At 59.8% G+C, this 23,741-nt stretch overlaps 3 protein-coding genes across 3 annotated transcripts in view; 1 reads left to right on the forward strand and 2 right to left on the reverse strand.

Moving 5' to 3' along the window:
- Positions 1–23,741, reverse strand: part of TCEA2 (transcription elongation factor A2) — a 64,274-nt gene that overhangs the window by 40,450 nt on the left and 83 nt on the right. The window lies entirely within an intron of this gene.
- LOC130594726 (ammonium transporter Rh type B-like) lies at positions 9,263–10,710 on the forward strand. The gene is made up of 2 exons (XM_057400813.1): positions 9,263–10,337; positions 10,404–10,710. Exons 1-2 carry the CDS (start codon positions 9,263–9,265, stop codon positions 10,649–10,651), a joined length of 1,323 nt encoding a protein of 440 aa, XP_057256796.1. The 3' UTR covers positions 10,652–10,710.
- Positions 15,557–23,672, reverse strand: CUNH20orf204 (chromosome unknown C20orf204 homolog). The gene is made up of 5 exons (XM_057400963.1): positions 22,845–23,672; positions 17,260–17,394; positions 17,039–17,101; positions 16,800–16,952; positions 15,557–16,115 (listed from the first exon to the last, which is right to left on the reverse strand). Exons 1-5 carry the CDS (start codon positions 22,878–22,880, stop codon positions 15,954–15,956), a joined length of 549 nt encoding a protein of 182 aa, XP_057256946.1. The 5' UTR covers positions 22,881–23,672; the 3' UTR covers positions 15,557–15,953.

Here is a 23,741-nt window from a genome sequence, read left to right on the forward strand (position 1 = left end):
CAGCAAGATGCTGCAGGACCTGGTGTGTGGGGGGGAGATTTTTCCATCCATGCCCATGCAGGGATGCTGCCAGCACAGAGGAGACCGTCCCAAGACAGCAGCTCCTTTTCCTAAGGAGGAAAAAGACTTTATGAGATCCCAGCAAGGAGCCGTGGCCTGATGCTGCCGAGAGCCCTGTATCATCTCCCATTAACCCCAGCATCCCCATGGCATGGATGGGGGATCCATAGCATGGATCCATGCTCACCAGCATCCTCGGCTTCCAAAGTGATGCGTTTCACCCCAAAAAGCAGGCGTGAAGCTGCAGGGGAGATAAAAAGAGCCGGTGGGCTGCTCTGCATCCCATTGAGCACCACAATAACTCCATGGCCCCACTCTGCCAGCCCCGAGGGGCTGCAGCACGGCTGTGGCATGGCTGCATGTATGTGCATGTACATGTGTGTGTGACGCTATCCCCACTGCAGAAAGCAGCTTCCCTTTCACCTCTCACACCCAGATTTGCTCACAGGTGTTATAAATCAGCGCAGTGGTGCTTGCACCTCACCTGCCCCAAAGCCCCCAGTGTGCAGGGACACGGACCGCAACCCCAGCATCACCCAGAGCCACCCCCGTCCCTGCTTCCAGGCCACCAGCCGTGCTGATCCATGCCTTTTCCCTGGCTCTCTGCTGCCCAGGGATCACCTGCAGTTCACTTGATTTATGAACGGAGAATTTTCCGAGCTCCGTTTCCTTTTCATTGTTGTTTCAGTTGCTGCGCTCGCTTCCGCCCGCCTTTGAATAACTCCTGCCACGCTGCGAGCGGTGAGAAAGGCAGAGAGTAAACACTCACACTCAGCCCAGGAGCTGGGGGGCAACAGCCTTCTCCCCTCCCCATAACCAGGGGGGGATGCAGGGATGCCCACTGGTCCATCCCACCTGAGCCCGGAGGATGCTGGGCTCAGAGCGAGCAAAGACCCAGAGCAAACCCCTCTTTTCCCGCGGCTGTGGTTTGGGATGGGGGAGCAGCATCCCAGCTCCCTGATCCTGGGAGGTGACAGGCCCTTGGGGATGCTGCTCTCCCACGCTGCGCCTCGGGGGGAGGTTGTGGTGGGTGGTTTTACGGAGGGACCCTAAGAAGTGGCTCTGTGGGGAGGTTCAGCTCCCCATGAGAGCAGGGTCCCCACCACACAGGGCTTTGCTGAGCAGTGGTACCCGGTTTCATTCCCATTCTCATGGCAGGGCGATAGCAAAGGGGAAGTTGGGGGGGCTCCTCCAGCTGGTATCACCCACGGCAGCACAGGGAGGATGCTCTGGGGCGGGGGGGGGGGGAGCTTGTGTTGATTTACAGCAAAACCCTTCAGGAAAAAGAAAGCAACAACAAAAGGAAATGAAAGAAACCCCATCCGCAATCTCAGCTCAGCCATACCCACATCCCCACCGCTGCCACCTGCCAGCCCCGCTGCCCCATCCCCTTCCTCCCAGCCCCATTGCAGACCATTGAGGACCCCCCACTGCCCCAGTACAGCCCCCCCCCCCCCCCCAGGCTGGGAGGTGGGCAGCTGCCCGTCCCTGCCTGCACCCATTGTCCTGCCCTTCCTCCCCGCAGCCCCCTGCCGCCGCCCAGGGAGCCGGGGAGGGGGGGAACAGGAAGCTGTCCCCAGCGCGCTGGTGAGGAAATGAGACAAGCGGGCTGGAGGGGCGGCGGGGACGGCGGGAGGAAGCGGACGGGATATTTGGAACCGACGGCGAATTCTTGGGCTTATCTCTGCGCCGCAGAGACCCAGGAGTCCTTACAAAACAGCGCCCAGCTGGAGCGAGGCCCGCGGCCGGGGGGACGCGGCCCCATCCCTGCCCCGCACCACTGGTACCCTGCTCAGCGGTGGGATGCTGGTGGCAGGGAGGGGACATGTGCCCGGAGTGATGGGTGGCACTTGGTGTCCCCTTTGGTGGTCGGGGAAAGGACCTGACGCTTTGGCGATGGGGGTGGGCAGCACTCGGGCTGAGCGGTCCCCATGTTGCATGTTCAGTGGGGATTTGGGAATTGGGACACCCTCCAGCAGCCCTAAATCCTGTTGTTCCATAGGTTGGTTCCATTGCCCATGGGGAATCATTGTCCATCCTGCCCATGGTCTGTATTGGGATGCTTTGAGCCCATCACCTCCCCTCCGTCTCCTGCAGGTACCGGGAACAGAGCTGGGATGCAGGATGCTGCTCCCCTGCCTGCCCTGCCTTCCACGCCTGCCCACGAAGGGTTACGGGCAGCCCAGCGTGTTCCGAATTCACCCTTACAGCTGCTGCTCAACTTCTTGTTGGGTTTAATTATTTTTCCTAACAATGCCGTGTTATTTTATATTCAGAGCATTGGGCCTTGGCTGGGGAATAGAAAGCGGGTCTGTGCTGGGAGCACCCGACCCAAGGGCGAAGGTTCCTGCAGCGCTTCCTAACAGCAGGCAGCTGCCTGCTGCAGGCAGGGGAGCGGAGCAGGGACAGTGGCATCGTCCCAAGGGAGTTGGGGCTGCCGCCAGCACCCAGGGCTTTGGTGGGGTCAGCCCTTCGTTTGTTGACTGGTTGTGATAATGAGGCAGGAGTCCTGCAGCAAAGGCAGCCAGAACACCCTGGGGTCAGCGCTAGGAGTGGCTTGAGATGGGCATTGCCTTCATGGAACGTCCCCACACATGGCAGGGACCCCATGGCCGAGGGCACCCAACAAGGAGGCACCTTTGGAGCCGGATAGCGCTGGTGATAGGGGTGATGCCTATAGCCAGGACCCACCAGGAGGGCTGCTGCAGCCAACAGAGCTGAACTTGGTGGCTGAGGGGAGGGGGGGGGGCCCAGGGTGTGATGGGTCACCCTGGCAGAGGCTGAGACTCCTCCTCTGCGGGGAGGAGGACAAAGGATGGAAGCGGCTGCCCCGTTGCAACACATCCCCGGCGAGCACAATGGAAATGCCATCCTCCGTCTTGTGAAACAGGAACCTCATATGATCTCGCTGAAGGCTGGGGACGCTCTTGTAGGTCTGAGTGTGACGCTCCCTGCGCTCATTCCTCCACCCTTGGGGACACCCCCAGCGCATCCCTGACATCGAGAACACCCATGTCCATGACCATGGGTCCAGTGTGAAGCCCATGGCACAGCGGACACACTGGCAGGAGGAAGATAATGCTCTGCAACCCACCCCAGGGCCAAAATACCCCTGGCTGCCCACCAAAACACCAACCAGTGGAGGCATCCACACCTCATGGAGCATCCTTCTTCCACCCATCCATCCCCACTCAAGGACTCCTAAATAACCTCCATTCTCCCTTTATGCTCTTGACCTCAGGTTTAATTAGACCCCCTTTTCCTGCCTATATGAGAAATCACTTCCCCAAGCAGGTGGCTGCAGTGCCGCGGGGGCTGTTGTTGCTGTCCTCGGGGCAGGGGGAAAGGTGGTAAATGGGGGGAAGAGTTTGTTGTTTGTTTTGCTATTTACAAAGCGCAGCTTTTTCCTGGTGCCGGGCATCGGAAGAGGGGCAGGATGTGACCTTCATCCATCTCCTCCTCCTACACACAATGCAGCCGCGAGCGCTGCCGGCATTGTCCCCACTGCAGCCAACGGGCACCTCCCGCGCCGTCCTGCCGGCACCCGGCACCGCTGACCCCCAGCTGGGCCCCACATGCACTGGGGGGAATAAAGGCAATACATATATATATATATACACATGAAACATAATAATAGCAGGGATCCCAGTTTCCTCTCTGGAAAACAAGTGGCAGCACTGGGAGCAGCATGGGAAGGAGGCAGCAGGGTCCTGGTGCGTCCCATGGGAGCCTTCCCGTCTTTAGGGGCTGATCAGGGCATGCTGCTGCCCTCCTTCACCCTGTGCATGGGGCAAACGAACCCTTTTCACCCTGTACATAGGGCAAATATGCCTTTGGCCCCAGCTGGCTGCAGCCTGGATGAGGAGGGGATGCAAACCACAGCTGGCTCCCCTTGAGGTTTTGGGAAGCCCACCCAAACACCAATAGGGACTCACAGAGTGAGTGCTGCTCCCCATCCCCATAACCTCTGCATCTGCATCCCCATCCCCTCCCCATCCCCATCCCCATCCCGTACGGCTCCTCCGGAGCATCCCGGTCCCCGCAGGGCTGCAGCAGCCGGCTGGGGCAGCCGTTTGCCGGCTCCGGCTGCCGGCGGAGCTGCGGTGGGCTGCTCGGCAGAGCTGGCACTGCCCGGCCTCCCCGCGCCCAGCGTGGGGCGGATGAAGACGCAATGAAGTGAAAGATCTGCTTTCTTTCACTCTCCTCCAGAAGCACGGCGCTGCTGCAGAGAGCGGGGACAGGCGCGCTCCGACCCCGGCTCCATCCCTTATTGCAAACGAGCATCCGTGGAGATAAAGCTGCAGGGACAAACAGGATGTGACCCCCCCCCCCCAAGACCACTCGTGTGCTGTGCGCTGGTGGCATCACTGCCCTGAAGGAAGAGGGGTTTGGTGCAGTATTACACAGGGACGAGGAGTCTATCACCCAAGAGCATCTTCCCTGGCTGGTCCCTCCGCTGCGCTGCAGAGCAGGGGTGGGCTCAGCCAGTGTGAGCCCCCATCACCACGGTGCAGTCCCAGAGCACAGCGCAATGAGAGGGCACAGGGCTGGTGTGTCCCAGGGTCCTGCTCTAAGCCTGGCCCCGTGGCGATGAGACACGGTCCTTGTGGAGCAGAGGGTTGGGCCAGCACGGGCACGGCACAGCACCAGGGTTAGCCTTACACTGACACAGATGCCACCCAGAGATGCCACCACCTCGGTACCATTCGGTCTCAAGCATTTGAAAGCAGAGCAGGGACATTTATTAACCTATTCTTTAACTCACCATCACCCCCATCTCAGGAGCCAATGGGACCTCATCCTGCCCATGAGCACGCATGAAAGCAGGTGCAGCCCCATTGGGGGGCACAGCACCCATCACCCCAGTGCAGAGACACCCCCCCCACCCCACGACCCCCATTAGTGGGCTCCATGGGCTGTGGGTGCTGCTGGGTGCAGTGGGAAGGGGGGGCACACGCTGCTCAGCACAGTTGGTTATCGTTACGTTTGGCATCACTCGCTTCCATTGGGCTCAATAGGGGAGGGAAGAGAGAAAAAGGAAAACTCAGCTCAGGGCGATTTAATAAGTTCAGCGTTACGAGCTGGGGAAAAGCTGTGGAACACACAAGTGGCAACGCAGGATTAATCTTCCCTTTAGTCTTGGGAATTATGTTTTCATTAATCCTAATTTTTCCAGATGTTTCACTCCTTATACCACGCTCTTCAAAGCCTCTGTGGCTGCAGATTCGAGCGGAGCCATGAGAACATTTTAGAGCGAAAGATTCAAAGCTTAAATTGCTTCCTTTTTTTTTCTAAATTTTTCTTTTTTTTTTTTTTTCTTTTTCTTGGGGGTTTTTGATTTTTTCTCCCCCTTTTTCCTCCCCCCCCCCGGTTTGGGCTGTCAGGGAGTTCATGCGTGTGCGGTCCCAGCGCCTCCACATGTTGTGTTACACAATGTGCTAACAAGATGGAGAAGGCCACTCGGACCGCGTGATGCCAGGGTGACGTCTGTTCCCCTTTGTCGTGTGCATGTGTGTGTCCCCATCCTCCCCCCCCACACACCCCAATCATCCTCGGTAGGACCCGGCTGGGAAAGGGGGGGTCTGGCCCCCTGCCCACCTCCTGACAGGGTCGGAGCTGGACGGGAGCTTTTAAAGCGCTCGTGGTGATCGCTTAGACGCCAGGAAGGGTTTATATGGGATCTACAGAGGGGATGGAGCCGGAGCCAGGCGTAGCTCCATGTGGAGCCTGGTTTTCCAGCAGGATCTGTAGGGAATGGGGAGATCTGTGGTGCTCCGGGCTCAGGAAAGCAGCTGGAGCGGGGCGATGGGGAGAAGAGCGATGCCAATCCCTCTCCATCGCGCTGCTGGGATGCAGCCGGAGCTCCTGCTCTCTCCTGCTGGGGTACCAGCACGTTGCCATAGGATGGAAGGCACCCATCCGCGCCGCTGCCGCCCCGCCATTCCCAACCCTCACACCCCTTCGGACTTCTCCATCCAACCCCATCCCATGCCGGCAGCAGGATCCGGCCACCGCCACCAGCCGGCTGTGCTGAGCATCCTCCTCCTCCTCCTCGCCGGGAGCCCTGGTCTGACGCAGGAGGTCAGACAAGACGATCGGAACAATCCTGCCGGTCTCCAGCACCCGGGATTCAGATCCATGTACTTATATGGCCTGCAAAACGCGGCGGGAGCATGACCAACGTCTGGAAATCCAGATATGACTAGATCCCTTCATCAGTAATTTCTTGTACATGACTTTCTAGACCATAGGGATTTGTTAAGCTTGCAGGAGTGTTTTCTCACAGTGCCATGGACTGGCTGTTGCCAGCATACATTGGCTCGGATCTGTCGGATCCTGTTGCCTTATATGACCCTCGGTTAATTCAGCTTTCCTTTGTATCCAGCCCTCAGCAGGGAACTCCTCGAGCAGCCCCAGCGTGGATCAGGCTAAAATGGTTCCCCGAGTCCTCCTGCCATAAAACACAGTGAAAGGGGGGATGTGGGGGGTGGAATTCCATGCTCCCCTCCCCACCACCCCAGCCAGATGCTTCCTCCATCCCGGCTCCGAAAGAGAACTCTCTGTGCCTGGATAATGTTAGTGGAGAGACCCGGACCTTCCTCCCTGCGCTGGGTTCGTGCTGTGAGGACCATGGCATCCCTGCACCATGGGGTTAATCATTTGCTGTCCTTGGGGGTGCTCTGTGTCCAGGGGGGACTTTCACCTTCCCAGCGACCTCTTGAAACTTCGCCCTTCTTTTATGGGTGCCATAAAGGTTGCTCTTTAATCTGCATCCCGGGGGTGTTTTCCCTCCCTCTCCGCAGTGGGGTGTTTGGTGCATCGCTGCTCTTTGCACCTGGCCTGGACTGGGGAGCAAGGAGGCTAAACGGGATGGCCTTTTTCCCTAAGGGAAGGGGATGTGGTACCCAACAGCTTGGCAAAGGAGCGTGGTGGTGGTTCGTCCCAGTCTCCATGTGCTGATACAGTTTAGCCTCGTGGTGGATGCAGTAGAGCCAGGTGATGGATGCAGAAGGGATGCAGGAGGGATGCAAGAGGGATGAGAGGGGCTGCAGGTCAGGAGGGAGCCCCTCTGTTGGCTCTGTTGGGAGCATCCCAAATCCCCATGTGCTGCCACAGCAAGGTTTCCAGGTGGAAAAGGAGCACGTGTCCGAGGACATCCTGCTGAGCCTGCAATTCCCTATCTCCTGCTGAAGGAGATAAGGAGTCGTGTCATCTCCGGGCATTGAGCCTGTAACCCTGCTCTGCTGCTTCCCTGTGCGTGCCGCAACATCGTGCCTGCCAACCCCAACCTCCTGTGTCCCCACATCTCTGCCCCTTGCCAGAGGTCTCAGTCACATCCAGGGGGCCTTTTACATCCCAAACCTCCCAGCTCAATGCTTGCCCTCTCCAGTAGCCCTGGGATGCTCCAGCATCTTCCTCTTCCTTCTCCTCACAGGAGGCCGCTTGTGCCACTGCCTTGAAATCTTCAAAGCTCTGCTTTGTAAACGCTCTGTTCAAAGCTTTTTCTTTGAGCATCTTATTTAACCTCACTTTAAAAGCCCCAAACCAAAGCAGGAAGGGGAGGGCTGAGCCACCGTGGGGATGCAGGAGGGGAGCGAGAACACAGCACCGAGTGCTCAGCAGTGAGCACCCCAGTGCTTGGCACACCGAGGGGAGCCCTGCCCTTGCTTTGCATGCAGCTCCCTCGCTCAGCTGGGATCAAAACACTTCTCCCAGCCCTTTAGGAGCAGCCTGGCCCCTCCATTTTGGGAGCACTTCCTGCTCCAAGCATCACCATTGGGTTATATCTGACCAGCGTTCACCCAAAGAGGTTTTAATGTGCCAGGCTGTCCCCTTGAAAACCCCTTTGTGGCAATGAGAGCATCCTGCCTACTCATCCCATCCCACCCCCAGCCATGCTGGTGGCAACAGAAAGAGCCATACAGCACCATGGGGACCCCAGCCCCACATTTCCTTGGGCTCGCTGTGGGAGCATCCACTGCCGTGAGCATCCCCATCCGTGCGGCAGGGACACGCAATGGGCAGACCTAGAACCATAGAACCATACAACGGCTTGCGTTGGAAGGGACCTGGAAGACCATCCCGCCCCAACCCCTCTACAAAGCATCCCAGTTCCCATCCCTCAAACCCCGCAGCTCCCACCACCGCCGGGTGCAACACAACCCTTCCTCAACACCCCCCCTTCACAAAGCACCTCCTCCTCCTCTCCATTGCCCTCATTTCCAGCCTCTTGGGGTTGCAATCGGGCCCGGGGAGGGGTTGGCAGGGGAGCCTCGCACACATTATCCAACAATTGTTTCCCATTTTGCGCCCTCGCCTGCCTCATCCTCCACTAACAATGACGAAGAGCGGCGCGGAGCCAGCGCCCGCGGCAGGGGTGTTGAGATCAGGGACAGCACAAAAATATCTCCTCTCTGGAACAAATATTTACCAACCCCTCTGCCTTTTGTTCTTGTGGTTCTCAGAGATGGCTTCTTCTTTGCCTTTTTTTTTTTTTTTTTTTTCCCCTAATTTCTTTTCTTTTTTTTCTTTTTTCTTTTTTTTTTCCAGACATTTCACTGGCAAAAATGTCACTAAAGCAGCAACCCAGAAACTTGGGGGGAGCCGCTTGGCTGCTCGGCCCTTTGTTTTTTCTCTTACGCTTGATTGTTAATGAATTTCCAGCCATTGAAGCCAACGCAAACCTGTGAGAAAGTGAGCTTTGGGGTCCTGAGATTGGAGCTCCCTAAGATCCAGGCAGCTGCTGGGTGAAGAAAACGGGCATCATCCATAGAGTGGGGTGATGGCAACACCAGAGCCCTTCCGGGTGGGATGTGGCAGAGCCAGATTGGGAGCTGGGGTTACCCGAGCCTCCAGCATCGCTCTGGGGGTTTCAGTGGTGTTTCATCCCTGTTGGCAGGTAGGGATGGGTTACATGGGGGTCATGCCATGGCACCCGCATCCCTGGTCCTTCTCTGCTCCATGGCAGGTTTTCCTTGTTTCTCCTCAAAATCATCCGCGTTTTATGGCGGCCAAGCGAGAGCACGTGGGTAATTTATGGGCGTTGTGTTTGAAGAAGGGAAGGGGAAAATCTCCTCTTCTGGCGCATAAACTTGTATCTTTGGTTAAAAATTAACTGTGGCCATAAAACCCCTGGTGCCGGAGGGAGTGGAGTTCACCCTGAGAGCGCTGCCGGTCACTGTCCCCTCCTGTCCCCCCCAGGATGGCCCCAACACCATCCACAAGCCCCCGCCGCCTCCTGCCCCTCTCCCTGGGGCTCTTCCAGGCTGCTCTGCTCCTCTTCTTCACCCTCTTCGTCACCTATGATGAGCCCTCGACGCAGGCAGAAGATGCCAACTCAATGGCCAACCGTCTCTACAGCATCTTCCCCTTCTTCCAGGACATCCAGGTGATGCTGGTGGTGGGGCTGGGGCTCTTACTGACCTTCCTGCCCCGCTATGGGCTCAGTGTCCTCACCCACAACTTCCTCCTGCTCAACTTCTCCACGCAATGGGCGCTGCTGCTGCAGGGCTTGCTCCATCGCCTCCACCACGGCCAGGTCCATTTGGGCCTCCACAACATCCTCACTGCAGAGTTCGCTGCTGTGACAGTGCTCATCTCCACGGGGGCCATACTGGGGAGGACCAGCCCCTGCCAGCTCCTCGCCATGGCCACGTGTGAAGTCCCCATCTACCTCACCAGCGAGTGGGCCATCGTCACCCATCTGGGTGTCCTGGATGTGGGGGGCACCATCACCATCCACGTCTTCTCCTGCTATTTCGGCCTCGGCGTGGCCAAGGCTCTGTTCAGGGCAGCACAGCAGCCGGTGCACCCCAAGGAGACCCCGACGCCCCGCTCGGACCTCATGTCCCTGGTTGGGATGCTCATCCTCTGGGTTTTCTGGCCCAGCTTTGTGGCTGTTCTCTGCCAACCGGGGGATGCTCAGCACCGCGCCATCCTCAACACCCTGCTGGCCATGAGCGCCAGCGCCGTGACCACCGTGGTGGCCTCCAGCCTGATGGAGAGGGATGGGAAGCTCAGCCCTGGCCACCTACAGAACGGCAGCCTGGCCGGCGGGGTGGCCATCGGCGCGGTGGCTGACATGGCCATGGCACCAGGGGCTGCCCTTGCCTTGGGGAGCCTCTCAGCCATGATTTGCCTCCTTGGCTTCAGGTTCCTCACCCCTCTCCTGACGAGGAAGCTCTCACTGCAGGACCAATGCGGCATCCACAACCTCCACGGCTTGCCCGGCATCCTCGGAGCCGCAGCCAGCGCCGTGGCCATCCTGGTGGTACCCGATGTCCCCGCCGGGTACCACTTCTCCCCCATTGGAGGCAATGCCACCGAGGGGGTGGTGATGGGACGATTCGGGGGCCGTGGGGCAGGGTGGCAGGCGCTGTGCCAGGCAATGGGGCTGGTGCTGGCTGTTGGTGGCTCGCTGCTCGCCGGGCTGCTCACCGGTGCCGCGCTCCGGATGCCCTGCCTGGCCCTGCCGCCGCAGCGGCTCTGCTTCGATGACTCGCTGTATTTTAAGGTCCAGGAGGAGGCTGAGAGCACGGGGATGGGCGGCACCAGTGAGGAAGGGGCTCTGGCAATGAAGGAGCAGGTTTAGGCACTGGGGTGTGTTTGCAGATGAGGGTTTGGCCCTTTCCGTCCCCATCGTTGGCAAGGAGCTGCAGGCAGGAGGTGCTGCCTGCTCCCAGTCCCTGCCCAGCTTCTGAGGATGCTGGCAGAGCCAGGACAGCACCATGGCACCAATCCCTCCTCCATCATCCCACCCTGTGGCTGTGAGCCCCCTCCTCTGCCCTGGCTGCTCCCAGGATCCATCCATTCCCAGCAACAGCACCCTCCGGGTGTTCCTCGTTGGATGGACGCTAACCTGGATGGCACCACTGCAGGGCACCAGCACCGGCTGCTTCTCTCTCCATGAGCAGCATCACCCATGGTGCCTATCCCAAAACTCAGCTCCGGGATGGGGGCTCAGCATCCACTGCCTGCCGGGTGGAAATGCTGCAGTGGGGTGAGGTGGAATAAGATGAACCGGCCCCAAGAGAGGGGTTTTGCATGGATTTGATAACCTTTGCTGGGCAATCGGCTCTCCAGGGTATTTTGCCAAGGGAGGCACCAGCTTTTTCACCACCACGGCAGCAAGCAGCGATGAGGATCCAGCCCCAGCACAGCGAGGAGCCTCGGAGAGAGCCAGGAGGCACCCACACCCCGCAGCACCCTCATCCCACCCCAAAGCTGGGGCCGGGAAAGCTGTGCCAGCATCCCAGGGCGCTGCGAGGCCCCGAGGAAGAGCCGCAGCCCCATCCCATCCCATCCCATCCCTCCCCGGGCAGCGAGCCGCTTCCACCCCGCGGAGGACAAAGCCTGCGGTCCATCGCTGGCATGCGGCGAGCGCGGGGCCGCATCCTGCCCGCAGAGCAAGGCTGTGATTCACATCCCCCTCCATGAGTCACCGCTGCCCCTGCGCTGCCACGGATCCCGCTGCTGCAGAGACAATGCCAGGGACAACCAAACCCCCCGACTCCCCCCTCCCAGGGCTGGCCACAGGAGCAGGGGGCTCTCGGCATGGATGGGGGTACCCCAAAGCCAAGGCGATGGGAGCAGGGCTGGAGCCGCTCTGCCCGGCACGGCCGCAGGCGGAGCGGCGAGGAGAGGGAGCGATGCTGGGGAATTCGCCCCCCCAATAATCACATCCAGGCCCGGGGGCCCGGCGGCTTTGGGGGATTGTTAGAATAAAACATTGCCGAGCTCTGACAAAGCGCTCCTGCCCCCCAGCCCCAACAATGGGCCCCGCGGGCTGAGCAGCGGGGCCGGGGGCCACGGTGATGGGAGGCAGCGTGGTCCCAACCCCCCCCGGCCTCCAATACAGCCCCCAGGCTTCTCGGCCCCTTGGCGTGGATGCATCCCCGCGTTGGGAAGCATCATGAGCATGGAGCAGGGTCCAGCCGGGCCCCTCGCCCCTGCCTGGCTCCTGCTGGGTGTCAAGAGCCATTGGAGCCAGTGCCCGCCCCGGGATGCTGCGATACCATCGGGGACAGGGATCGGGAGCATCCAGCCTGCGAGCGAGCCGGCGCTCCCGCTGAGCCCGGCATCCCGTCCCGCTGCTTCCCCCCACGCCGAGGCCTGCCGGCTCCACCGGCTCCGGTGGTGGCATTGAGGGCTGCAGCCACCCCATCGGGAAGCAGCCGGGGAAAGGAATCTTGTGCAGGCCCCCGTGCGTGTGCAGGGACATGTGTGCACACGTGTAGTCATAGAACGGCTTGGGTTGGAAGGGACCTCGTCCAGCTCCAGCATCCATGTGTGCACGCATGAACACACACATCCATGCATACACCCATACGCATGCATATACTCATGCATGCACCCGTACACTCTCACACAGTCACACATGCACCCATGTACATATATACACACATGCACGCACAGCCCCGAGGCTTGCATCCCTCTTGCTGGCTCCGGAGCAGCATCCAGCATCCCCATCCCTTCCCAGCCTCCTGCCGAGCAGCCTGCGGCACCCAGCGGGAGAGCAGGCGATGGGGATGCGGGGAGGGAGAGCACCCGGAGCTGGGCCGGGGCACATCCCTCCTCTGGGCTGGCACATCCTGGCACAGGCACCCCAGCACGGCGCTGCTCAATCTGGTCTGCAGATGCCTCCAGCACCGGGACGTGCTGCGGGGTCAGCGCTTCCCCACTGCCCACAGAGGCTCAGGCAGCTGGTATCCCATAGCCGGGGCAGGACCCACCTGGGACACAGCACGGCTCCCAGCCATCCCCATCCCATGGGATGCGCTGTCCTGCAGCTGGAGCCAGGCAGCGATGCTGCTGGGTGTGCCGCCCGGCTCTCCCCGCTGCTCTCCAAAGGATGGAGCAGTAAAACATTCAGCAGAGCCCCTAGCGTTTATCACACCATAAATCTGAGCTTTCAACAGCTTTACGATGCTGCAGGGAGATGCGAGAGAACAAAACGCTGCTCTGCTTCGTCAGACACAGCCTCGCATGTGCCAGTGCCCCCAGCGCCGGGGCTGCCAGGGGACCAAGGACCAAAGCAGGGGGTTCATATGGGTAAGGACGCCCCCCCCCAGACACCATCCTGGGGGGCTGCTGGCACCCTGACCGGGTGATGGCTGTGGGGCAGCTGTGTTTTGGTGGGACAATGATGGGGGGAAATGTGTCTCCAGCATCGGCTCTGTGGAAATAGGGCAGCCGCCAGCATGGCCCCCCCACCCCAGTGCACTGAGAGCTGCTGCTGCCTCCGAGCTGGGTTGGGATGCAGGACACTGGTCCTGGTAAGGAGCCTCAGTCCCCACCAACCAACCCTGCCGTGGATGCAAAACAAGCAGCACTCGGCTGCATTGGGCCGGGCCATCACCGCGGCACCTGGCCCCGCACAGGGCTGAGGGCGCAGCGGCCGCATCCCCACCGCACACATCGCATCCTCCCCTGCACTAACACACACACACACACGTGTGTCTGCGTGTGCAGCCTTCACACCGTGCCCGAGCTCATCGCATCCCCATGGGCCGGGGCCAGCTTGTGCAAGGCACGCATGGCCCTGGGGGGGGGGAAACACAAACACCATGGCATCAGCGACTGCTGGAGCCACATGAGAGCGGCCCCCCCCCCGGAGCAGGCGGGAGCGTGCGGTGCTGCCCTCGAAGGAAATGCGCTCACTTGGGCTCGCTGCTATTTTTATTTGACTTTTCGGGGCCCGTTTCCTTTTTCCGGCTGTTTTCGCCGCGATTCCACCAGCGCCGCGACCTCGCTTTTCCCCTCCCTCCCTCTTGCCTCTTCCTTCGCTCTTTCCTTCCTTTCCATGCACTCATTCCTGCCGCAGATGCACCGGGATCCCTTTTCCCCCCTCCCCAAAGCCGGTGCTAGCAGCAAGCTGGTGGTGAGCTCATGGTGAGCGTGGCAATGCCTCCTCCCAGCACTCTGAAGCAGCAACACCAGGCACAACCTCCCCTATTCCCAGGTCCTGCAGCATAGCCTGGAAAAGCACAACACCCCCCTGGGACCCTCAGCCCCATCCATGGGATATCGAGCATCAATAGAGCGATCTGGGGATGCGGGTGGGATGTAGGGTGAGATACGTGGGGGCAGTGATTGGGATGAGGACTGGGAACAAGAAAGAAGCCCCAAATCTAAACCAGTGCAAACGCTCCCGAGGAAGCCAAGGAAAGACAGGAGGAAAAGGCAGCAGTGCTCGTTCCCAAAGGATGGGGATGGAGCGGGGAGGAGGGAGCGTGGCCTCCAGTACTGGAACTGCAGCTCCCCAGTGAGCCCCTTCACCAGCCTGCCCCATGGCACGCAGGCAGCATCTCCAGGGACCCCACAAAAGCAGGACCCCCTGCTCTCACCCCAAACCGGGGTCCCTGTCCTACCCCATCAAACCCTGCTCCCTGCCTGCACCCTTCTAAACCCCAGGGTGAGCCCCTTCCTACCTGCCCCAGCCTCCTTCCAGCCCAGTCCCAGGTAAGGAGTGGGCAAGGACCCCCGAGCATCCCCCGATCCCATCGGGATGCTGGGAACCCCTAGGGAAAGGCGTCCCGTTGGTCAGCAGTACCCATTGAGCACCCAGCCGGGACCGGGGCGATGGATGAGACCGCGGTGGGGACCGGGGATGCGCAGCGCCCGGCTCCGCGCAGCGCGCTGCTGCCACCTCGTGTCCTTCACGCACGGCCCCGCAGCCCCACGGGTTTTATCCTGCCCGAGGGGAGACTGAGATGAGCTCTCAGGCAGAAGCTCTTCCCTGTGAGGGTGCTGAGGCGCTGGCACAGGGTGCCCAGAGAAGCTGTGGCTGCCCCATCCCTGGCAGTGCTCAAGGCCAGGTTGGACACAGGGGCTTGGAGCAAGGTGCTCCAGTGGAAGGGGTCCCTGGATGGAGCTGGAGGAGCTTTAAGGTCCCTTCCAACCCAAACCAGGCTGGGATTTTGGGATGACAGCACCCACCCCATGGAGAAAGGATTGAGGAATCTGGGGCAGGGGCAAACAGCCTCCACCATCATGCATAAGGGTGAAGGATGGAGCCCCATAAGCCAGGCCGGCATGCACTGAGACAGAGACAGGATGCCGCAGTGCCCACTGCTGTGCCATGCCCAGTCCATGCACCACACCAACCCCATCCGCAGCCCGAGGCCCAGGGTCACAACACACCCAAAGGGCTTCCAGGTTTCATTTCTGGCTTCCCAGACAGCGTTTGCCACCCAAGAAGGGAGCAGGGACCCACCCGGGGCACCAGCAGAGCACAGTGACAAGGGAGGATGCTCCTCAGCTCAAACCCCGCATCCCTCCAGGCTCAGCTCACCAGGGGGTACCAGGGCACGCACGGTGCTGAGCAGCCGGGTCCTCCAGTGCTGCACATCCCATGGGCTGAGCCTTGCCCTCAAGCCCCTGCATCTGCCACTGGTTTTGTTGTTTATCCATGGGCACGGGTGCTCCCCAGGCTTCCCCTGGGTGCCCGGTGATGCATCTCAGCTTCCCAATCCGCTGTGTGCCAGCAGTGCAGCCTGGCCACCCTCAGAGCCTTATGGATGCGCAGTGGTCCTGCAGCCAGCAACAGCCCCGTGTCCTCTTTCTGCCCCCAAAGCAACCGTTGTCCCCCAGAAAGCAGCAGGAGATGCAGGGCCAGGAACATCATTGAAATCCAACCCCTCACCTCCTTTCTTTGGCACTTCCCTTTCTTCTTCCCATGTTCCTGGCGTTCCAGCTTCCCACCATAGCCATCCCATGGCAAACCAACCTGCCAGGGATGCAATGGGGCTGGTCCTTGGGTACCACTTGAACCAGGAGGATGAATTCAACATCTCCGCTGCCTTCAGCATTCAATGTGCCCCAGGTTTCCAAACCAGCCAGGGGCAGCCGCGATGCTGGACTGCGCATCCCTCCGGCACACGGCGAGAGCATCCCTATGAGTGCCGGGGCACCCGGTGCGGTGCATGCAGGGCATAGAGCTTCTCCCAGCAGGTCACCAGCCTCTGAGCCTTCCTCCCAACCTCCCGCAGCATCTTCATCTTCCTCCTGCGCCTGCGTCCCCTGCACCGGGGCTGAGCCGGGATGCGCGGAGGGCTCTGCGGTCACAGCGTGCAGAGGGAGCATCACAGGGGGTTAGTAAAGGGGATGAAAGGCACCACTCATAGGGTTTGTATGGGCAAAGGTGCAGGATGGGGTGGCCAAACCGCATAGGGGCATGGTGGGGGTGTGCTCGTGGGTCCCCATTGCTGAGCAGCACAGCCCAGGCAGGGTTTGTCCCAGCCCATTGCCCCGGTGATGATGGGGAGGATGAATCCCAGCACAGGCAGAACCCTGGGGTTTCCCCACTCATTAATGAGTTGCCATAGGGAATCCTCATGGATGGGGTTTCCCCAGCAGAACCCAGAGCAGCCCTTTAGGGAGAAATCCCAGCTCCTGCCTCTGAGAGCCCCGGAATGAGAGCAGGACTGGGGGAGCATCCCTCTAGGACAATGCTCTATTCCCATCGTCCATGGCATGGGGGAACAAACCCACTTAGGAGCTGGTCATAAAACACCACCAGCCTGTCCTATGATGCTGCTACTGGACTTCCCTCCCGGGCCAGTTTAAAGCTCACTGGGATGTGCCATCATCATTATCCCACACCCATGGATCATGGGATGCTGCAGCCGGAGCCTGGATACTCCCTATGGGCAGCCAGGAGAGCACACAACAGGGGTGGGCTCTGCCCCATGCACTGGGAGCCATGGGCGGGGGGGACCGGGAAGGGGCCGAGCTCCCACCTTACGGATGCTCCTGCAGCTCTCCCTGAACACCACTTCCGTGTTCCTGGCCACCTTCCACAGCGCCAGCTCCCCGGGGCCACGCACGGAGCCGGCAGCCGCGTCCCACAGGGCCATGGTGATGTTGTAGATGGAGAACAGGATCCTGTGGTCCTGGAGAGGAGAAGCACACGGTGGGGAGTGGGAATGAATAGATCCGGGGGGGGGGCTGAGCACCCACGATGCTGCTCAGTGCTCACCTTATCCGAGCGACAAGCCGGGCCGGCCCTTCCGCTCCTGTCCACCGACCCACTCAGGGTTTTCTGGAGACATAAAGCATCGTCAGGCATCCCGAAGCATCAATGCCTCCAAGGTGGGGCAGGGACCCCCCATTTAAACAGTGCTCTGCCCAGCAAAGCTTCCCAGCTCATCCTTTGATCCCGTAGGGTCACATCCAGCTCGGCATTCCCAGCACACTCACCAGGTTCTGGATCTCGTGGAAGATGACGGCGCGGTACTGCCGGAGGATCCTGGCGATGCTGCACCTCTTGCCTCTGCTCAGCACCGTGAGGAGCAGGAGCAGCACAACAGCGCAGGAGAGGGCCCGGGGGGAAATCTGTGCAGAGAAGGGCTCGCTGTCAGCCAGGGGCTCTGCCTCCAGCCCCTTGACACAGCCCCCGTTGACCCATCCCCTGTCCCTGAAGATGTAGGATGGGGCTCAACCTTGAGGAAAGCCTCATCCCAGTCCATAGCCACGGCACACACCGAGCTCTCTGCTGCCATCAATCAGATTCTTGGCACAGAGCTGTGCCAGGATCCTTACAGGTCTATAGGATCTATCCCCCTCCTCTCGACCCCAACAGGGTTCCCAGTAGCTCTCCAGCTTGTGGCATCTTCAGGGCCTTTCCAACCCTAATTATGCTATGATTCCATTTCTTGACCCCCAACCAGCAGCAATCGAGGGGAATGGAAATGGATGTGCCTTGCTCACTGGAGAGGGGCTGGAGGTCAGGAACGGCCTGGCTCCCACCAGCAAACCTCTACACCTCAATCCAAACAGCTCCAGGCACCCCATAGGGATGCTCCCTGCACCCCCATAGGGATGCTCTCTGCACTCCCCACAGGGATGCTCCCTGCACTCCCTACACGGATGCTCCCTGCACTCCCTACACGGATGCTCCCTGCACTCCCTACACGGATGCTCCCTGCACTCCCTACACGGATGCTCCCTGCACTCCCCACAGGGATGCTCTCTGCACTCCCCATAGGGATGCTCTCTGCACTCCCCATAGGGATGCTCTCTGCACTCCCCACAGGGATGCTCCCTGCACACCCCATAGGGATGCTCTCTGCACTCCCCACACGGATGCTCCCTGCACTCCCCACAGGGATGCTCCCTGCACTCCCCACAGGGATGCTCCCTGCACTCCCTACACGGATGCTCCCTGCACTCCCCACAGGGATGCTCCCTGCACTCCCCACAGGGATGCTCCCTGCACTCCCCACAGGGATGCTCCCTGCACTCCCCACAGGGATGCTCCCTGCACTCCCCACAGGGATGCTCCCTGCACTCCCCACAGGGATGCTCCCTGCACTCCCCACAGGGATGCTCCCTGCACTCCCCACAGGGATGCTCTCTGCACTCCCCACAGGGATGCTCCCTGCACACCCCATAGGGACACTCTCTGCACTCCCCACAGGGATGCTCCATGCACACCCCATAGGAACGCTCTGCACTCCCCACAGGGATGCTCTCTGCACTCCCCACAGGGATGCTCCCTGCACTCCCTACACGGATGCTCCCTGCACTCCCTACACGGATGCTCCCTGCACTCCCCACAGGGATGCTCCCTGCACTCCCCACAGGGATGCTCCCTGCACTCCCTACACGGATGCTCCCTGCACTCCCTACACGGATGCTCCCTGCACTCCCTACACGGATGCTCCCTGCACTCCCTACACGGATGCTCCCTGCACTCCCTACACGGATGCTCCCTGCACTCCCTACACGGATGCTCCCTGCACTCCCTACACGGATGCTCCCTGCACTCCCTACACGGATGCTCCCTGCACTCCCTACACGGATGCTCCCTGCACTCCCTACACGGATGCTCCCTGCACTCCCTACACGGATGCTCCCTGCACTCCCCACAGGGATGCTCCCTGCACTCCCCACAGGGATGCTCCCTGCACTCCCTACACAGATGCTCTCTGCACTCCCTACACAGATGCTCTCTGCACTCCCCACAGGGATACTCCATGCACACCCCATAGGAATGCTCTCTGCACTCCCCACAGGGATGCTCCCTGCACTCCCCACGGGGATGCTCCCTGCACTCCCCACGGGGATGCTCCCTGCACACCCCATAGGGACACTCTCTGCACTCCCCATAGGGATGCTCCCTGCACTCCCCACAGGGATGCTCTCTGCACTCCCCACAGGGATGCTCCCTGCACACCCCATAGGGATGCTCCCTGCACACCCCACAGCACGGCAGCGGTCACGCAGCATTTCCAGCTCCCACCCAGCTCATGCTCACCCTTGGCTCAGGGATCTGCCTCCCACGCAGCAGCAGCAGCAGCAGCAGCACAAGGCCCTGCTCTCCCCACCTCTGGAACCCTCCCAGGCAGCAGCAGCAGCAGCAGCAGCAGCAGCACAAGGCCCTGCTCTCCCCACCTCTGGAACCCAACGCACGCATCCAAGCTGGGGGAGCAGGGATGAACCCTGGGGCTCTGAGGAGGAGCCGGCGCAGCCTCAAGTGAGCGGGGCTGGGACATCTGAGCAGCCCCACAGCAGTGGGGCGAGGATGCACACACAGCCTCTGCCTGGAAAGGAGCCAGCAGCAACCCATGGGCCCCATCCTGGTGTCTGTATCACCCCCCCTGACCCTCCTCCCCATGCAGGGTCAGGTCTGGGCAGGCAGAAGCAGCTCAGCTCTTTCCAACTATGCAATCCCTGTGGCCAAAGCAGGGCAATGAGGATGGGATGGGCACAGCTCTGCCTGCCCCAAGCTACAGCTCGCATCCCTGTGGGCTCACCAACATCCCAGCCACCTCTGGCCCTTGGGATTGGCCCTTTGCTCACAGAAGCCAGAAGGAGAAGTCATTCCCTTGCGGAAGTCCAAGCCCATCCATCCTGCCCCATGGCTTGTAAGACCTGCATCCCACTCAATGATGGGCTGCTCCCGGCTCCAAAAGGCTGAGGAAACCTTTTTCCCACCTTCCCATAGCTCAGCAGGAGATGGGGGCTTAACACGAGGTGGAATCCAGCACCCTGCAAGGCTGGGAACCCACGGACACAGGCGTCACCTTGGATGTGCCAGGAGATGAGCAATTCCATGCGCAACCGGTACCAATCCCACTGGGCTCTTCAGCTCCTTTCATCACCACGAGCCTTCCAGGAGAGCCATCCAGAGGCCAGGAAAGGCCGGGAAGAGCCTCCCCATGCTGCTGGCCTTGCTCTCTGCAAGCCCCCGAGGTGATTCAGCATTGAGCCAGGGGTGTATAATCCTCAGGGATACCAAAGGAGAGCGCTGCTTCCATAAGGACACCCTGGCCAAAGTCTAAGGGTTGCTGCTCTCGGGAAACCTCTTCCAGGAAGACGAGGCCGCGCGATTTCACTGTGAAACTGGGAATGACTTCCCTGAAGTGCCTTCGAAAACAACCGGGACCAAATTCCAGCAGAAAGCACAGCATTCCCAGGCAGCCGAGCCTGGCGCCGGGCTCCCAGCGCTTGGCACAGGAGGGAGCACAGCCCGCAGCGAAAAGAGCCCCATGAGCAGCCGGGATGGGGGCTCAGGGGGTGCAGTGGGTGCTTCCCACCGCCCTCAGAGAGCTGGCAAGCAGCAGCGATGAGAGGGATGCAGGGAAGAGAGAGATGAAGCCAGCAAATCCCAGCCCCGGCCATTCCTTAGGATGGGGGACACTAAGTTCAGTGGCTGATTTGGGGTTATTCCTTCCTCCTCATCCCCATCCCTGCAGCAGTAAGATACGGGCAGGCAGATCGCTTCCCACAGGGAAGGAGCAGGAAGGTCAGAGCCTGTCCCTGGCATAGAAGCTAATCTCTAATCCTCCAGCAAATACAGGAGATAAGGAAATCACCATTACTGATAGAGCAGCTCCCGGCACACTCGTGCAAGCCCTGGACACGAGGAATGGTGCCCAAGGTTCCCATTAGGGTCCCATTGGGGATCCCAGCTCGTTCCAGCCACACAGATCCTGTCCCAAACCCCCTTTTACCCAAGGGGACCCAGAGCCTCAGCACATGCCACAGTTCCAGGCACACCTAATGCTCTCCCCCTTGGGATCAGCCAGCCCCAAGCCTCGTTCCAGCTCCATCCCAGCCAGGTCCATGCCCTTTCCCAACCAACCGCAGCCCATTCCCAGCCAGACCACAGCCCCTTCCCCACCAATTCCCACCTTTACCCCACCGCAACCCTCCCCATCCAGCTCCAAGCTCCATCGTGTCCCTCCCAGCCCCTTCCGACTGGTCCAAGCCCTTTCCCAGCTGAATCCTGCCCATCCGGATCAGCCCAAGGAGAACCGGATGCTTCCCAAGCCCCATCCCGGGTTCCCCCCCCCCCTCCAGCACCCCGGGGGTCCCATCGCGGTGCCGCCGCACTCACCATGGAGCCCTGCAGCCACGTCCTGCTCCGCCGGGGCCCCGCGGTTTGAACTTGGCTCCACGGTGGGAGGGGACGGGACACAGCGGCCCGGCCCCGCGGGGAGCGAGCGCGGCGCCGGGGGGGAGCGGGGACCGGCACAAAGGGACCCGTGTCCGTGCCCCTGCGCGGCTGCATTGGGTGCTGCGGAGCCGAGCACCGCGGCTCCTACCCGGTGCTGGCCATGGGTGCATGCCGCAGCCACCTACAGCCACGCAGCAAGCGCAGGCAGAGGTGGCTGTGCAGTGAGACCATACCCCTGTGTGCAGCCACAGTCCCCTCCGGCTTCCCCTCCAAGTCCTCACCATCAGCAGCATCAGCACTGGACCCTGCCCCGACGCCGGATCCTTTGCTTTTGTAGAGAGGGAAAATAATGGACAGAGAGGAGCAAGGCTCTGCTGAAGAGGAGGACGAGGGTGTTGGAGCAAGGGATAACGTCGGTGGTTGAACAATCCACCTCTTCTCAACTTGGCAGGAACGCTCCTCCATGTGAAGAAGAACCCCAGCAATGTCTGGGTCCTCCATGTGAAGAAGAACCCCAGCAATGTCTGGGTCTCGCCTTCTGCAGTACAACTTGGTTCTTGAGCTCTATACAGTTAAAACCCACAGGTGCCATAACCCGGTTTAAAACCACCAAGAAGCCACAAACATGAAGAGGCTCTAAAAGTAATCTAAACCAAAACGCAAACCTAACCCCAGAATGTACCCCAGGTACAGAGTGGCAAAAGGAGCTCAGTGCTGCGAGGAGGCCTCCAGCACATCCCAATGTGGGAATAATCCCTCCTCTCAGCACCCACAAGGAGCAATCTCCCACAAAGTCCTTCCCATGGGTTTTCTCAAGCCCAGGGCTCTGGGGTTGCCTTTGCCAATAAATCCTTAAGGAATGTGGTGCTGTCATTGGGGTCAGGGGATTCCAATCGATGGCCACACACACGGTATCTGGCTTATAGGAGATGCTCCAAACACAAGTCAGGAATCTCTCCTGCAGGAAAAGCCAGGCCAATGTGGTTCCAAGCAGCCTTCCCCACCTCAACTCTAGAGCCACTGAGAGCACTGTGAGGCAAAGGGATCCACGCTTCCCTGGCATCCAGCTTTCCCAAACATCACTACCCCAGGAAGCACTCCTGCCTACAACAGTGGGACAGAGTCCCCACATCCAAGCACTTACATGGATCACAGTATGGAGGAAGAGTAGAAGCCATGTGAGAAGCACGAGGGGCTGAAGGACAGCACATGCTGGAAACTACTTTTAAACATGTTTTCCTCATGCCTGGCTCAGTCATGGAATCCCTGTCCAGGCACATTCCCTCCCCACATCTACCCTCTCCTTCCCATACAGGACAGATGCCAGTGACAGCATGAAATCCCTGAGCAAGTCTCTCAACCCCCAGTGCCTCTCACCCACTTTTGACAAACTACAATTCCATGGGATATCCATCATCTACACCCTCCTTAATGCAGCTTCAGACACTTCCACAGCTATTCAAGAGGGAGCACAAGAGTTTCCGTTATAAACCCCAAGCAAAAAGAGGCTTCTGCTCCAAGACAGACCGTTTCTGCTTCAGTGGTAAGGGACAGGCTCCTCATCCCTGCTGGCAGCACAACCTGGTGTAACCACCACCAGCAGATACGTTCCCAGGGTGGTGGGAGCCTGATAAGTTCCAAGGTTTCTGCTATCAGGCCCACTCTTCCCAGCCAAAGGACAAGACCACATCCACAGAGAACGTAAGGAAACAAAAACCCAAGCTGTATTTTATACGTTATCCAAACAAGGGGTTTTCTCCTCCAACTAAATACATGATGTAATGCAGACAGAGACCTGAACACTTCTGCTCTACCCTAACAGGTCAGACATTACAGCTTCTCATTCAACAATCACGAGGTTTGGGAGGGGGGGTGTCAAAATAATTCAGATCACAAGTGTAGAATAGAGCTGATAAAGGAAAGGGTCCCAAATACAAAGCTTTTCCTCTCCTGAACTGGCTGGTTTCCACCTGCACATGAAGAGCTATCCCAAACATCCCAACTGACAGCAGTTGCTGCTGTAAAAGCACACAAGTCTCTGAATGACTAAAAGGTTGCTCCTTCAAAAGAGCCTTCAGGGATGGCTGGATTTTGCCTTACTCTAAAACACCCCTGTGCTTACTGAAATCAGTCACAAACAGGGCAGGTTGCACTACATACATTTAAAAACTGAGGAAAAGGGCTCTAAAATTGCTTTTGTATTCACAAAACTGCTCAGGTTGGAGGAATGCTCCTGAGCTGGGCTGCAGCTCGTCAGCACAGAGACCAGGCTAAGCCA

Source organism: Pezoporus wallicus, unplaced genomic scaffold, assembly GCF_028554395.1.
Source record: "Pezoporus wallicus isolate ANWC-B61680 ecotype Strahan unplaced genomic scaffold, APGP_CSIRO_Pwel_v1 contig_11133, whole genome shotgun sequence".
In the NCBI taxonomy this organism is placed as follows: domain Eukaryota; kingdom Metazoa; phylum Chordata; class Aves; order Psittaciformes; family Psittacidae; genus Pezoporus; species Pezoporus wallicus.